This window comes from Sander vitreus, chromosome 6 (assembly GCF_031162955.1).
Source record: "Sander vitreus isolate 19-12246 chromosome 6, sanVit1, whole genome shotgun sequence".
Lineage (NCBI taxonomy): Eukaryota > Metazoa > Chordata > Actinopteri > Perciformes > Percidae > Sander > Sander vitreus.
Genome location: NC_135860.1, coordinates 15204660 through 15222166, shown reverse-complemented (window position 1 = coordinate 15222166; position 17507 = coordinate 15204660). Strand labels below are relative to the sequence as shown.

At 40.9% G+C, this 17507-nt stretch overlaps 2 protein-coding genes across 4 annotated transcripts in view; one reads left to right on the top strand and one right to left on the bottom strand.

Annotated features, from left to right (window-relative positions):
• The first annotated feature begins 3353 nt into the window (after positions 1-3353).
• On the top strand, positions 3354-15547 carry stx17 (syntaxin 17). 3 transcript variants are annotated; one of them, XM_078253011.1, is made up of 7 exons: positions 3354-3526; positions 4535-4669; positions 4773-4838; positions 6471-6785; positions 9286-9336; positions 11880-11966; positions 13911-15547. In XM_078253011.1, the coding sequence occupies exons 2-7, from the start codon at positions 4547-4549 to the stop codon at positions 14163-14165; spliced, it is 897 nt and encodes a 298-aa protein (XP_078109137.1). In that variant the 5' UTR covers positions 3354-3526; positions 4535-4546; the 3' UTR covers positions 14166-15547. The 3 variants fall into 3 exon arrangements, with proteins under 3 accessions (XP_078109137.1, XP_078109138.1, XP_078109136.1); XM_078253012.1 differs by having other exon boundaries at positions 4461-4669; positions 6474-6785; XM_078253010.1 differs by having other exon boundaries at positions 3355-3526; positions 4461-4669.
• Positions 15548-15883: 336 nt separating this feature from the next.
• The window catches only part of erp44 (endoplasmic reticulum protein 44), a 12700-nt gene continuing 11076 nt past the window's right edge, over positions 15884-17507 (bottom strand). Inside the window, exons 10-11 of the mRNA XM_078253009.1 lie at positions 17227-17329; positions 15884-17129 (exon numbers count right to left, since the gene is read on the bottom strand). Of these exons, the coding sequence (XP_078109135.1) occupies positions 17034-17129; positions 17227-17329 (199 nt within the window). The 3' untranslated portion in view covers positions 15884-17033. The remainder of the gene's footprint in view (positions 17130-17226; positions 17330-17507) is intronic.

The window sequence follows — 17507 nt, the reverse complement described above, 5'->3', positions numbered from 1 at the left end:
CTGCGTCCTGTGTTTTTTTTATTAAATGGCTTTCACTCATATTGCAACAAAAACAATTAAACATTACAGTGATTCAAGACTCTTTAAAAGTAAAAAAAAAAAAAATTTGAGCTGATTTTAATCAGAATACGTGTGTGTCTGTCTGGTCAGACACAAAAGCCTCTTGACAGGTAAAAGGCCTTGCCTCTCTCCCGAGGGACCCTTGGGCTCTCACAGAGAGTAGAGGGGGATTAGGAGAGTGAGAAGGGGGAGGAAGAGGGAAGCGAGGACAGCTTCAAGTTAGCATGAGGTCCAGATCAGCCTCCAGCCTCGTTAAACACCATCGATCGCCACGGTGACATTTCACAGCACATGCCGCCTATACTGTCACTGCTATCACTCACTCGTCCTCCTGTGCAACAGCGTGAGCACACACACACACACTCTCGCTCTCTCTCTCTTAGACAGCCAAGTGATTGATAGTAACTGTGGTAGTGAAATTATGAACATCTCTATCTGTGTGTGTGTGTGTGTGGGGGGGAGTAGTGCACCAGAGTAAAGTTCAGTGTGAAGTGCACCGTGTTGAACACACTCCATATAAAATCTATGATATGACACCAGACAACGCAAAATATTTTTTTAATTATTTGTCCCTTTCTGAAAAACAATTTAGGATGCAAAAACACAAAATGCTTTTAGAGGTAAATAATACAGGATGTGTACTTAAACATTGTTTTTCTGTGTGTAGAGGAAAAGACCATTCACACCATGTTTGCAGTGGTGTGAGTGTGTATGTGTGCATGTGTGTACTATCAACATCTTTGAGTGACAAGTTAAATAACATGACCATGAAGCTAAGAGCTCTGCTTGAAGCATAAAACACACACTCAAACTTGCACATGCGCGCACACACACAACAACACAGCTGTCAGTCTCCCGCCCAATCGATCAGTGCTGACAGAAAGCAAATACCCCCAGAGTCTTAATTAGAGGTCCCATTAGAACATATTCACACACACACACACACAAATACATGTGCATATGCACACACACACACACACACACACACACACACACACACACACACACATATTCAAAGCTTTTCCTAATCCATTCAGAAATGTAAAATGACCACTTTAAGACTGAGGATATCAACATGTGTAGATGTGAAGAGACACCTGCAGGTTTACAAAAACATAGGTTGTGATCTTTTTCACAGAATATATTTTGACATGTCATAGTATTAAAAGCACAGATGTGGTTAATAAAATGCATGATGGCTGAGTTCCAATTAGCTGCTTCAGTTTCAGGGTCCTGGTATTGTGCATGCTGGCTCACTGTCACAGATTCATGGCTTACTGGGACATTTGAATAGAACAAAGCCATCCTTGATGTTATTAGTAACACCTGTTCCTACCATGACAAGTCAAAATGTCTGGTGTGAAAAAGGCCTTTATCCACTAAGCCATCAGGATGTGCTGATCACACCTGCATTAAAAACAGTAAGATGCAGGAGGTAAGAAGTAAACGGGGCTCCCTGCTGGCTTCCTCTCCTGCTGACAAACTTCCTGGATTAGACTGAAACGAATGGCACCTGAGTCCTCCTGGGCCTAACACACACACACACACACACACACACACACACACACACACACACACACACGCATACACACACGCACATATACGCAGATACATGAACCCAAACAATTTTGATGATTTTCTATTTAGACTTTCACTGTCAGCTTTGTTCTTCCCCCTTATCTACGACTCTGGGAGTCCCCTGGAAGTGGACAGACAGACACACACAAATACATGTGCAAGTGCACACACACACACACACACACACACACACACACACACACACACACACACACATACACACACACACACACACACGTACAGCACCAGGGGAAATCCCCTATAGCTGGGGACTGTATCTTTTACTGTGGCCCCTCGCATGGAGCATCCGCTGAGGGAAGAGTGTGTGGGGGGTTGGCCTAAATGTCAAAGGTAAAAGGTGCCGAAGAAGTGGAAACATGCAATAGACCCACTCACACAGGCTGATCTCAGAGTAGAGGAGGGGGAACCCCAAATCTCTCTCTCTCTCTCTCTCTCTCTCTCTTTTTCTCTCACACTCTCTCCCAAACACAACACAGACAAAAACATCACACTTAATGTTTCTTTCCACAGGTTTAATGTTGTTTATGGATGCAACCAACAGTGAGAAGCTAAATGGAAATGACAAAAAAAATAATTTTTGCATAGATGTCAAATTAATTCAAATAAAATCACTAATCTCTTTGCTATAACCTTATTCAGATAATTACTACTTAATAATCAGATCTGTGTTATTTAGTGATGTTGGGACTGGGATCTGAATGGGAATTTCTGATATATTGCCACTGCTTGAAATATTATGATGTTCACATTATTTTGATAGTCTACTTGTCATGAGTAATTGTGACGCATTTTGAAAGGTCACACATTTTAATGTTACCACACATAGTGACCCCACAGTCATTTATATAACTACCTTTTACCAAAGATTATGACCCTACAGCAGAGCTCTAGCAAGGATTTGGGAAATTGTTAGGTCGTGAAGTCCAGTACCCCCAGCAAAACCCCACCCACTCAAGAAATGTTGATTATTGACTAAATTTAAATAATATGTTCCTGTTTTAATTAATAATTGAACTGTTCAATAACATTTCTATAACTTTTATCTCCCTTCAATATGATCAAAATGTTGTTGTAATTATTATGGAGAACACCAAAACGTTTATTTTTGTTTACATGCCTATATTTAGTCCGTTTTCATATTATATTTATAATTATTATTATTATTATTATTAGTAGTAGTAGTAGTAGTAGTAGTAGTAGTATTACCATATATAAACCTGATATGTGTAAGTGTGTCTGCAATATTGAACACCTCATATCCTTAAACCCCAAATTACAACATTTACATCGAATAGGGATTGGGATGTGGCCGGTTAGCACAGTTGGTAGAGTGGGCGCATATATGCGGAGGTTTAATTCTCGACGCAGAAGGTCAAGGGTTCGAATCCAACTTGTGGCTTTTTCCTGCATGTCTTCCCCCTCTCTCTCCCCCTTTCACATCTCAGCTTTCCTATCCAATAAAGGCAGAAATGCCCAAAAAAAATTAAAACTCGTGTGTATAATGATTCTGGACTCTTTGTTCTTTCTTTTGTATGCTGCACCTTACTGGTACAAAACAACACGATCAAATAATACGAAAAATAAGCACTTTAAGATTGTTTCAGAAATGTCACAATAACTTGTCGTTAGGGACATTATCACGGTATCACAGTGATGAGGAACACATATGTGCTGTGGCTGCTGGTTGAGGTCGGAAACTTTTCGTGGACGCACTGGGAAGGGAGTTGTATACAAACAACAAGAGTATCAGAATAAAACCGAAAGCGTTGCCAGCAAATGTGGCGAAACGTTAATGTCTTCAACAGAATGGAGGCTCATAACAGTCATTAGTGCATATAAATTATATCCTTGAGTGATATTTTCAGTGGTAAGTTTCGCATGTCCTTTTAAGTTTCGTTTATCTGGCTGATGGTCGGCCAGTAGACTGGTGTTTCAAAATGTTATGGCTAAATCAGCGAGTTAGCTAATATCTAATAAGAGTTATCTGACAGCACATGAACTGCTAGCTTCAGTACTTAGCTAACAGCTAAGGCCATGCTAGCTAGTCCGTTCATTTAGCTATTTTAGCTAACTTGCCAGCTGCTGCCCAACTGTGTGTAAGCATAATCAGTTTCCACTCAGGCGTTAAAAAGACAGCAAAAAGATATGTAGCCAGTTCTCTCCTCCTCAAGCTTAGGATATATTGGTATCAGCTTCTAATGTCCATTGAAATACACCCACTATACAGTAGGTGTATCACAGAGCACTATTAACATTTACATGGTACAGTCAGTGTTATTTAGGGCTGCAACAAAATAATATCTATTACTATCATCATTATTTTCAATATTGATTAATCTGTCAATTATTTTTCAATTAACTGATTGTTAGTCACAGTTCCCCAGAGCCCAAGGTGAAGTATTTAAATAGCTTTTCTTGCCCAACAATAAACAGTCCAAAACCCCAAAGGTAATTAATTTAAAATTATATGACGGAGAATAACAGAGAATGATGGGATGCATTTGTGCTTGATAAATGACTTAAATGTTCAATAGATTATCCAAATTCAAATTGTTGATTAAGTTGTCAACTAATTGATTGATTGAGTAATTGTTTCTGTACTGATGTTATACTGTCAGTATATCATGCAAGTAATACTTTAGTTAAAAATTTCACTGAAAGGATGTTGGCAAGATTTTCTTTTTTTTATTAGACTTATAGAGCTGCCAATTTTATATGTGTGGGCAGACTTGCATGTGTCACAGAGTTTATTCATTTGATTTATGCATTTATTAAAATCATACTCTGCTTGGTATTTACAGTGTGTGTGGAGGCAGTGATATAAAGCTGAGCAGGTGCAGTGTATAAGTTACAAAGAGGTGTTGGTTGTGGGCAGTGAACAGGACACATGGCAGGGGAAGGCAACAAGCTGACACTTAGGCGCCTGGAGGCACCAATCCACAAGTTCATTAAAGTGGCTCTACCCACAGACCTGGAGAGGCTACAGAAACACCACAATAACATACTGAAGGTGAAGGATGAAATCTGGCTGGACACATGTCGCACCCTCACATCCACACTCTTATGTCCGGTCCACAGATGGATAACAGATTGTTTTTCCTTTATTTTTGCAGTACCAACAAAGCCAGCAATGGGACCGGCTTCATCTGGAGCATATAAATGCAAGCAGAACGGTCCAGGTATAAGATAAAACTCTGTAAACTTCCAAAAGCATTGTGTGTGTGTGTGTGTGTGTGTGTGTGTGTGTGTGTGTGTGTGTGTGTGTGTGTGTGTGTGTGTGTGTGTGTGTGTGTGTGTGTGTGTGTGTGTGTGTGTGTGTGTGTGTGTGTGTGTCACATCTGTGGCTAGAATCAGGGCAAGAAAAGAGCTGTTACCAAACCTCAAATGGGCCATCTCGTGTGTTTGTGTGTGTGGTCTTGTTCACATGGTGGGTGTGAAATGTCTCAGAGGATGTTGTTGCCTGGAAGCCACCATGTCTCTGAAGGTGAAATAACTCCAAACAGGCACAAACCCATCCTCTCACCATTACCCTGCAAACTCCAGGGACACGCTCAGAGTGCTTTCCCATGTCTTCATGGTGGTTATCCAGAGTAGGGGTTAGTCTACTCTTCTTAAGATGTGTGTGCTTATATTCCATAGCATAGAAAGATAGACAGGTGTGTTGGTAGGTAGATGTCCTTCTGAATATGTTTTTCAGTCTGTTTAGTCTGCCTGTTTATCTTTATTGCATCTATGCTTTGTCGCTTCTCCCAGAAAGACAGACTGCAGTCTCTCCCCTTACTTGATAATTTACATTTACTCCTACTAGCCGAGCGCCTAGCTAACCCCCAGACTCAGTACCCCCACTTTTACCACAGCAGCCACAGCAAACGCCATGAGACAGGGGAGCGGAGTCAATACCGTTTTATCATGAATATTTGCCATTGAATATGTGTTTTGTCTGTCTGTGTGTTCGTACGCTCACGATTAATTTTCAGGCTGACAGGTGTCTGACCTGACTGTCTCTGTGTTAATCAGTGTGTTATGCACACAAGGACAAGTGTATGCATGTATGTTTATTCATGTTGTGTAATTAGCTGAATGTGTTATCGGCAGTGCGTTGAACCCCTGAGCCCAGGCTGGGCTGCGGCCTGGAGGGCTGATGGCAGGGATGTAATCCTCCTGTCACCCTCAGGGCACGGTGGGTCCCCAGCCTCATATCTGAACCTCATTAAGCCCACACCCCAACACACTTACACACACATTTTCCATCACTATAACAGTTTATTGGGATGCTGAACTTACAGCAAAATGAACAAGAACTATTATTTTCCCTGAGGATTTTAAAATAGGTTATGTGTAGAGTTGTTTATTATTAATAGTTTAGTATCTTTTTTGATTTATTCTGTATAAATTGTTTACTTGTTATTAGAGATATTTGGTTACATAAATTAACATTATTGGAATGGCTTGTTATGTTGTGTGTCTTGTCTCATCTGTATCTTGTGCTGTGAGGGCTAGATTTTTTTTTAAGATTATTTTTTGGGGTCTTTTTCCGTTTATTAGATAGTGACAGTGGATAGACAGGAAAGGGGGAGAGAGATGGGGGTGACACGCAGCAAAGGGCCGCAGGTCGGATTTGAACCCGCGCCGCTGCAAAGGACTCAGCCTACATGGGGCGCACGCTCTTACTGAGTGAGCTAGAGTCCATCCCAATTGGCGGTTAGATTTAACCACATGTTTGCTTGTCTTTATCCTGCATTTCATTCATTATTTGTCTGTCCCCCTCTCAATCTTACTGAGAAACCTGCTTCTTTCCTGTCTACCTGTAGCAGTTGAGAGCTAACGTCAGAGAGATGGAGAAGCTGTGCATACGGGTCCGTGCCGAAGACACTGACGCTCTGGAAGCGCTTGTCAAGCCAGTCAAAGACAGGGCGTCAACCGCGGCACGAGACTTCCTGCTTTTACACTCTAATCCTGTGCGTCAGCCTGCGCCACCACCTGCCGCTCAGCCATCCAGCTGTGTGTCCGACAGTTGCCACGCTGATGACGATGTGTGCGAGGAGCCAGTGTCTGGCAGGCAAATTCAGCTCACACAAATCCCTGCTGATCAGATAGCAGCTGAGTCCTGGGACAACCTGGAAGAGGTATGAGGGCCGGACCCTAACATACAGTCTGGATATCTATTTTAGACTCATCTTAAATTCAAAGTAATTTATTTATTTATTTTTTAAGATCCATTTTTTATTGTTTTTTTTTAAATATTTTTAAACATACAGAACAGACAAACACAATTGAACAAGAACAAAGTCATTTATTTTTCAAAGTAAATCTTATCTGTTATTGATTTATTGTTGGTATAGACCCGTTGGCCCTCATTTATCAACCTAACGTAAAAACCAGCGCAGATATGAGCGCAGAAATCCTCTTACGACAGGCTTCACGTGTAATTCATGAAACGTTCGTATCACACCAATCAGAGCGTAAGAATGGTCGTACATTGATAAATGCAGCGGCTGGAAACGATCGTAATTTAAATATCACGCCCCAATATATTCTCAGTTTTGAGGCCTCGCCCCTACAATTTACGACATGGCGAGACGTAATCCGACTAAGAAGCGGCACTTTTCAGAGGTGGAGATTGAAACCCTGATATCTCAGGTTCATTTGCACTTACGTTTGTAGATTTGGAAGCCTGAAAACTGGTATTAAAGGCTGTAGAAAGGATGCGAAATGGAAAGAGATCACTGATGCAGTCAACAGTGTTGCCGTGGTAAATCGGACTCCAGCTGAAGTTTATTTAATTTATACATCCTTGACATATGTATGCTATAGTCCTAATAGTAATATACAGGCTTATATTGCAATCTCTTAGGCTTACATGGTGTAGCCTACCTATATTTAAATAAACACACAGTAGCGGAGTTTATGCAATGTCTTTTATTTCACTCGTGTTTTTGTCATGAGTCAGAGCCAGGCAACAGCTGTGAGGGAGAGAGCGTGTCCTTCTCCTTCTCCTGTTAAACTTTTTATGTGCTGCACGGCAAGTCCACACTGACTCGAAAACTTGCGTACACGAGTTCAGACCAGACGTGAGATTTTATCGCAGCCTACGCTCACGTTCAAATTGATAAATCCCTTGCTTTGCGTAGGAATCGGCGTACGCCCGTCCTACGCCTGTTTTAGGTTGTACCCACGTTTCATAAATGTGGGCCTTTGTGTTGATAGGGTGTATGTGTGAGTTCAATGTGTACAGCATATTCTTGGTTCTCAAGATAAGGTCTAAGTTAAAGTAAGCTTTACTTCCTCCTGCAAAATAAAAAATTGAAAATTTAAAAAAGGACCAGAGCTTGGATTTCAGTTGCACAGGCACTTTCTTGGCCTTGTTCATGTGATTCTAAACACAAGAGGTGATTATATTATTTCAGCCTAGCACTTTTAGCATCATTATAAATGCTTTAACCATAGTAAACAGCACAACTATGCCCTGAAATGCTGACTAAAAATATCAACTCTGACATATGGCAGTATTAATGATTCATAACTGTTTAGCTTTTTTGTTTGGTGGTGTTTGGGATTTCATAGTTGTCACTATCAATTTGGAGTCAGAGTCATTCCAACTAATAGCTGCCAATGCCAATTTTTCACCTCTTTTAAAAATAGGTAAAGAAAATGCATAAAATGAAGGGTTTCTTAAATAACAGTTGAGGAGTTATGAAAGTTATCTGCAGAGGTAGTTTAGCGAAATGGCAAACAATAGAGCTTTTTCACAGCAGACATTTTGACTTGTCATAGGAGGAAAAACAGTTGTATTACTAATAACATCAACAATGGCTTTGTTCTATTCAAGTCTCCTAGTAAGGCATGACAGTGAGCCAGCATGAACTATACCAGGACCCTGAAACTAAAGCAGCTACATTGAATTCAGCCATCATTCATTTTATAATTTCAACCTGTGCTTTTCCTGCTGTGACATGTCAAAATGTTCTTCATGAAAAAAGCCAAAGTTGAATAAAAATCAAAGCACTAAACGCAAAGTACAAGAAAGTAGTTCCTGAGCTGTACTAAACATCGCTATGGTTACATTATTCATCTTGCTATTGCAAGATGCATACGAGCATACGAGCCTGTTCCATCAGACTGGCAAACATTCATTCCCCAGGCTGTCAGGAAGCTCAACACCCTCCCCTCTCTCCCTCCCCCTCCCCTCCCCTCTCTCCCTCCCCCTCCCCTCCCCTCTGTCCCCAAGAACTCTGGACACTGAACTATCCCCCCCCAACCAGGTCAGCACCAGCCACTTTATAATAAAGACATTCAGGAACTCTTCCTTTTATATTGCACATTTCAATTCACGCTATTTAGAATGTATTACTGTATTGTACATATTACTTATCTTTTTTATATTATACTTGTACGTGTCCTTATTGCACCGTGGGTCGGAGAGAAACGTATTTTCAATTGCACTGTATGTCTGGCACATATTGCAGAATTGACAATAAAGTTGACTTGACTTGATCATGTAACGCAGTTGCCCCCTCTTACCTGTTCCTACAGACGCCCTTAGTCACTGACAGTCCGGACGTACTGTACATTTGTGTGATAATAAGCATTACAATGAAATAAATGTGGTAATTCTTTCTCTCTCAGGATCTGAAGGAACTGAGTGGTTTGGTGACGGAGTTCTCTCTGCTTGTCCATGTGAGTATGAACACTCAACTCTGCTGTGTACTTCCTGGCTGCTACATTCACATTTCTCTATCTACATGTGTTCACAGCTACCCCTGTGAACGATAAACAATGTGACAGAGACAGTTTGCCTATAGCGTTTTCCAGGAAGTGGTGCGTATTTGACCGTGTGTGCTTGTGTTGCCTGGTAAGGCTCCTCTGAGAAGAGCTTGCACAGATCAGCTCAGGAGTACTGCTGGTCCCCCGCAGAGCCTTCACCAAGGCAGTAGGAGAGATTGAGGAGTAGACGAGGGTGAGAGGGAGGATGTGGGGGAGGACGACGGCGGGTTGTCCACAGGGGGAGAGGTGGGGAACAATGGATACATCGGAGCAGGTGGAGAACAGACGGCTCAGATTATCACTCTATCCTCGGGGATGGAGAGAGAGAAGTAGGGAGGCAGAGTGAAAGAGAGATTAACAGTGAAAAAGACAGAGAGAGAGTGAAGATGTAGTTAGGGTAAAAAAAGACATGAGGGGGGGGCAGAAAGAGCATAGACATGTTGTTGTGGTGTCTCAAGGGTGAAAGACGCCATCAGGGGAGTAATATTCCAGCTCTCAGCCACAGTGGAAATACTGAGTGTAAGTGTGTGGTTGTGTCTGTGTCTTTGTCGGTACATGCGTCATGTTAGTGGATGTTCCGGTGTCTGTGTTATTGTCTATATGTTTTTTCTTTGTGTGTCTCCTCAGGCCACACAATCATAAGCCTATAATGTGATTGTACTGTATAAAACTGACAAATACAGTATTTAAATTATTGAATGATTAATTTACTATTCCTTATATTATTAATTTACTCTGTAAAATGTAGCCTGATGAGTCTAATGTGTTACAATTGCTTATTCAGTTTGATTAGAGGCTTGTAAAAAGTTTTCAATTCATTTGATATCACTATAACGTTAAAGCAGAGGACAATGTATTGTAATATAAAACAACAACAATAAAGCAAAATATATTTATATTTTTTGTCCTACTAAATGACTAAAACGGTGCATTGTTTTTCCAAAACTGGAAGATATGTATTCAGTAGATGTAGATCAATTATTCAAAAGATTATTTTAGAACTAGCTTTCACCCTAGATAATTATAGAATTTCATATTGCTTAGCCTAATAAAACCCATATGACAAATAAAAACAAACATGTTAACTCTGTTCTCACCACAAGGTCCATTTAATTGAGCTGTCAATCAAATCACACAATTGTCCTCAGCAGATGGAGTTTCGCCCCCTTGTCTTAGAATTGTAGGAGTTCAAATTTCTCTTTTTATGAGCTAACAACTACTGAATGGACCTTGGAATGAGACTGTTTCATACACTTTCATTTTAACAAACATGTTTTCTAAGTTTCCCCTTAAACTCCACCAAAATATACTCAAAATGTGTGACCTCATCATAAGAAAACATCCAGGCTTATCATTTAGAGATGCAAACATTAGTTGATTATTTGATCAGCAAAAAAAAAAACTGAATCCGCAACTGTTGTGATTGTCATTTTCTTTCTTTGTTTAAAAAGTTTGTATTATAATGTTTGGGCATTTAATGCCTTTATTAGATAATAACAGAAAGCTAGGTAAGAAGAGATGCATCAAAGGTTGCTGACCGAACTCGAACCGGGGACGTTCCTCATCTTTAAGCCACGAGGGGATCCTCGCTTTAGTCATTTTTACTCTCCAATGTGAGGATTTGCTGCTTTTTTCTGTTTTAAATAATTGTAAAATGTATATCTTTGGGACCGTTGGCCAAATAAAACAAAACATGTGAAGACGTCACCTTGATCTGTGGGAAATTATAACACACTTATCGAGAAAATAATATGAATTGATGATGAAAATAATTGTTTGTTGCTGCCCTATTTTTTTATCTTGGTGAAACTGCTGCTTTGAAGGGAGAAAAAAACCGCACAGAAATTGAGAGAGAAGACGATCTAAGATGATGTGATCTGTGAGTGGTTAAACTGCCTATCTTCAGTCAGAACAGGAAGCTTTTACATGGGTATGTGTAAAAGAAGTTATAAAAATGGACAGAGCTGAGGAGAAGCGGTGTTGAGGAAAGGTGAGGAAAAAGAAAAGTAGAAGAAAAGTGGTCTGGTTGTTTTTTGGTCACTGTGTCCATCCAGCCCTCACGTGGAGAGAGACAGCTGCCACTCTGAATATTTCATGAAATCTACACAATATACACACACACACACACACACACACACAGGCCTACATGTCTTTAATATCCAATGCTTGCAGACACAAAAAAAAAATCTTTCTCTCGATCTTACACACACACACACGTATACACTATGACCCCACCCCCAGTGAATTCTCCTTTGAATATACCTACAATCTCCACATACACTCATACACACCCTTCCCGTGTTAACTTGTGACGTTGAACAGAATTTGGACAGAACAAAAACGTAATATACACAACAGGTGGTTGCTCTTTCACATGTGTGTTAATATACGTGTGTGTGTGTGTGTGTGTGTGTGTGTGTGTGTGTGTGTGTGTGTGTCTAACCCCTGTGCAACAGTCCCAGCAGGAGAAGATCGACAGCATAGAGGACAACATCAACACAGCCGCTGCCAACGTGGAGGAGGGGACCAAGAGCCTGGGGAAGGTAGGTGGTGTGTGCGTGTGTGTGTGTGTGTGTGTGTGGGGGTGGGTGATGATCTGATGCGCTGTGTGTGTAGTGTTTGGGAGATGGGGAGATCGATGGCACTTTGCCTCCCAGCCATTCCACAGCGTTTGTCCCTATTGATCTGTTCGAATACGGAGGAAAGCTGCAATTAAGGAAATAGAGAGAGGACAGGGATAAAGAGGAGGGGAGGGGAGGAAGAGTGATAGAGAGGTAGGAAGAGAGGGGTGACAAGAGAGAGTCTGTTTGTGTGTGTGTAGCATTAAGGAGAGGTTTGAATGACTGTTTAATAGTTTTTCAGGAGCAGCATTCAGGCCTCCATTATCAATTCAATACACTCTTACACACTGAGTGTAACTCAGAAGGACAACTTGGTGCCTTTCACACATATTAAGCACTTGAAATGTTGAACTTTTTGTCTGTAATACTCAGAATGAATCACCTGTTTTTGTTAATCTACAAGACACAGACACCACACACACACACACACACACACACACACACACACACACACACACATTGATAGTGACATTTTCTAACTTTACTTTCAGTGTTTTATTTGGGATTAAAGGAAAGAAATGCTTGTTTGTCAGATGAAGAAGTCTATTTCGATCTGTGTTTTGCTCAAACTTTTAGGAACATAATGGAGGTGTAAAGTAATTACACTGTAATTACAGACTCTCATAGACAGTAATGACAGTCGTGATTCCTGTGTACTGAGAAAAACCTGTAATGTTAACACTGGACAGTAAATAACCTGACAATTTCATAGCTGTTATACAGTCCTCTGCCAAGCCTGTCTATTCCAGTAAATTACAAAGAAAGTAATATTTAGCCATGTAGATACTTATTTGTCCTGGTTACTGAGATTTACAAATGAGGTGAGGTACATCTCTTTTGTGATGCCCTAAGCATTGAAAAATGAAAAATGTGTTCTCATTACTGACTGACTGTTACTCCATAACACATTGTCTCTGGAAAGACATACTATAATACTATTTTAATAGTTATCATCAATCCTTATAATATTTCTACCGGCTGAAGCTTGTGTCCCTTAGCATGTGTATACATGGAGGGAAAAATTCATTTTGATTTAATGGTGTGAGCATCATTCCATTCAACTCCATTGTTTTGGGATGGCAGCAGTAATTGCAGACTGATATATCAAAATCTAGGCAAATAAAACACAAACTGCATGGCTAGATATCGGTAAATATCGTTTTTAATGAAATGAAAGTGCAACGACCCTTAAACAATTTGAACTTTAGAGAGAGATGTCAGATGTTTTACCGTGTTTGAAAGCTTGTAATCTGTCATCAGGTCAAACAGCGTTTTACACACACACACACACACACACACACACACACACACAGTCACACAACACACATTCCCTTCATCCTCTACAACCTGTGCCCAGAGTCCTTTTAACTCAGCTCAGATGAAATTAAAATTCCCTTAACTGCCACGGTGTGGGGGACAGGCAATGCTAGCTTTTGAACTAGATTAATTTAATGGTAAAGTGTTAATCAAGTGTGTGTGTGTATGTGCGTGTGTGTGTGTGTGTGTGTGTGTGTGTGTGTGTGTGTATGTGTCATTAATTGTCATCAGCAAAGACCACCTTCCACTCTGATGATAACAGCTGTAATAGCACACAGGCCACATCTCTCTGATTTCTCCTAAATAGAGATAATGAAAACTCTTTGATGCAGCTATGGAAGTGTTGATTTACATTTACACATGCAGACTTGTTTGTGTTTTTTTTCCCCTTCCTCCTCTCGGTGGGTTGATGTGTGATCATGAAAGGATAGACGCGTCCAAACTCTATCGCAGACTGTCTAGAAGCCACAAAGAACTAAGACCTCCAAAGGTGTGTGTATGTGGATATTAAATTAAACTGGGACATATCTCTTCTTCCTGTCTCCCTAGACGGTGGGCTACAAGTTGGCGGTGTTGCCGGTTGCTGGGGCACTGCTGGGCGGTGTATTAGGAGGTCCACTGGGCCTGCTGGCTGGGTTCAAAGTCGCAGGGGTTGCTGCTGCTCTGGGCGGGGGCGCCCTGGGGTTTGCTGGTGGCAACCTGGTCCAGAAACACCGCAAAGCCCGAGTGGATCTACAGATGAAACGACTGACAGCACTACCACCAGAACCAGCAGCTGAACCAGAGTCGAACAAGGACAAATGACCCAACAGTTCTGGTTCGTCCTCTGACCTCAGGTGCTGACTAATCACTGAGGCTTCAGTGTTGACTGACCATCAGAAGCACAAACTAGACCTCCGGCGGTGTCACGTTGCCTTAAAGAGACTCAAGCCCTGTAATAACAGCTTTACTTAGTCGGATACTTTGATGTTCGTGTGTGAATGGTTTGTCTGTGAGGACGTTCATTTTATACACACAACTGATGTTTTTATTCTGAACACAATTGAGCAGTTATATACACTGTATCTTTTAGTGTGTGGTTGGGTCAGTATGACATCACATCTCTTCTTTACCAAAAGAAATGTTTGGCACCAAATAAATGAAGTTGATTTAACAGACCCAACCATTCTGTCAAATGCTATCACTAACAAGAACACTGTTCCTCATGCTAGCATCGTTTTTCAGATTATTCTTTTTACCAGTGATCATGCCTCAATATTCCAAAATACAAAAAGCTGCAATAAGAATGATGTATGGAGAAAATGTTTTTTGCCTAACGTCACTGTGGTGTTATCTTTACATGAAAATGTAAGTTAAAGTGGTTGTGCTTCAATCATTGTATAAATTATACTGTATATATTTACAGACTTGTTTTTGCAAAGTGTGAGAGCGAAATTGCACAAAAAGCGCCACTGTCTAGATCACTTCAGGGACCGGAGTGGAAGAACCTGCCATGTATTGATTATACTGCTGCTGGTTTTCTGCCAAATAAACTGCTTCTTTTCAACAGTAATGCCATTCATTGGATAGATATTACAGTAAATGACACCAGTAAAGTTCAGAGAGACTGACATAAAAAGCATCAGACAACACAATATCCTGTAAAATGGTTTTTAATTTACTTGTTGATTTTTTTTTTTACTCTTCTCCTCTGAGATGACTGGATTAGAAATGGCATCACACTCCCCCCTGTTGCTCTTCTGTATGTGGGCTGATATGTCACTATGCAGGCATCTGTTGGCCTCTATGGAAGGGCAGGACGCACAGTACAAATTTAGCGATGGGTCCCCACACTCAATCTGGCTTCCGCTTTTGGATTCATTCATGCTCAGGGGATCTCAGGGATCTAGACTTGTACCAAAAGCTCATATAAAGAGACAAAACCAGTTTTAAGAGAACTTGTATAAAGTGGCAGACTGTAAATTTCCACCGTTCATCACATGGGTTTTCCCCTCTCGTCTCGCTTTTTAAAACACTGGGAAGGACACCATCTTTTCTCCCCCAGCATGATGACACACTTGATAACAGGTACAACAAAACAGCCATTTCATAAATTCATTACCATTTTAAAGTACATCATTGCAAAACTTTTTTTCCCCCCTCTATTTGAATCCCTGGAACACAACTCAGAGCTGTCATGCAAACATTGTGCCTTTAAAAAGGTATCCAGCCCCCTTTGACTTTTAATGTTTTACAGTAGTGGAGGTAATCAGCATTTTAGACACTGAACAGAAAAATAAGACGTTCAGATTTCTTGGGTACAAAATTAACAAAATTTCTGATTGCATAAGTATTGATGTCCTTCAAGACAATACTTAATAGAGGCACCTTTGTGAACAGTTACAGCCTTAGGTCTACTTCAATAGGCCTGTAATAGCTTTACACATCTGGACACTTTCTTTCACATTCCTCTTTCAAATCCTGTGTAGATTTGGCTTTATGTTTGAGGTTGTCTTGCTGTAAAATATACATCTATAGTTGTATTTATTTATACCAATATTGCTCTGCATCAATTATACCTTCTACCGTCACCAGCCGCCCAGGGCGCGCTGCAGAGAAGCCTCCACACAGCATGCTGCTGCCACCAGCAGGCTTCATGATAGGGATGATGTGTTTTGGTGTAGTTTTAGGCTTATACTTAACACAGAATTTAGAATGATGGCCAGGTCTCATTCACTTGGACAGTATTTTCTGTTGATTGTTGACATAAATAAAATCCTAATTACATCCACTGTGATTCAGTGTTGTAAAACAGTGACGCATAAAAAGGTCTGAGGGGGCAATACTTTTTATAAGCACTGTAAGAGACATTATAATCCATAACCATTAAGTACCAGGGAGAGAAGGGGTGCATCTCAATAGGCTGGAGTAGCTCTGTCTCTTTATCTTCTGTTAAAGTTATGTTTAAAATTATGTTAGCCCTACCAAGCATTTAAAAATATTTTTCTATTCCTTCAGGACTCCGTGTGCGGAGAAGATATGGAGATACAGCTACTTCAAACAGCCATATTGTTATAACTTGTACTATACAAATGAATTAGACTAGAGTTGGTCATATTGAGATGCAGCCATGAGGTCGGAGACTAAACAAGCGTCTCCTATTAGACAGGCTGAACTGGACTACCCACAGATAAGAACCGTACAACTGGAGTGAGGGAACTGTTCTGGTTTTTTTACTACAAAAAGCCGGGTGATGTAAAAGAAAAATAAAATAAAGAAAACTCTGCATTTAATTTAGACCAACAATGAGACTCCCATGTAGCACAAACATATTTACAAGCTCCAAACAATAAACGTAAAAACACTTCTCTTGATGCCCTAATGCCCCTAACCCCTGCCCACACACATTTTCATCTTTACCCCCCTTCCATTTGATCCAAAATAAAAATTGTACGTGAAAGAGTTATGAAAATATAGGTTATTCCAACATGGTTGTGTCGTGGACTGAACTCCTCTCTTCTCCTCCTGTTCTTTTTCTCATCTTTCTTCCTCTTCATTCTCCTGCTCTCTCTCTCACTTCAGTAAGGGTGTTGGGTGTTGCTGTTTTGTCCCGCTGGCCTGTCCCAACCCGAACCCCCTCCCTGACTCTGGGGCGTGGCATTGAGTCACAGGATCACTGGAAGGCTGTTGAGGTCACAGCTCGTCACGGTCTCGTGTGAGGATGGTGTAGCGAGTCTCGCTGGGTGCCAGCTTCTGGAACGAGCTCTCTGGGGGGCTGCTGGGCTCCTCCTGAGGGTAACAGTCAGAACAAACAGTCAAGTTTCACAAGACGTAGCAAAACCAGCTTCCAAAGACTCAGTAGTGCGCTCTGACGCTGCTGTCTGACCTGTCCGGGCGTGCTGTCCGTGGGGTCAGGGCCATGGTGAAACTCTCGGTGTAGCTTTCCAGAGTGAAGGTCCAACACAAACTGTCTCAGCTTGCCAGGGATACTGGGAAAAAACGCACAGAAACACACAAGGATACAACAATGTTCTCCAATATCGTAAAACTTACATTTCCCTTTGGGACTTGTTCATTCAAGTCAGATTATAAATAAAAAATAAAAAAACTCTTATTAGGGGAACTGAAACAGTTCCTGTGACAGAAATAAAGAGAGAATGGTCTGAC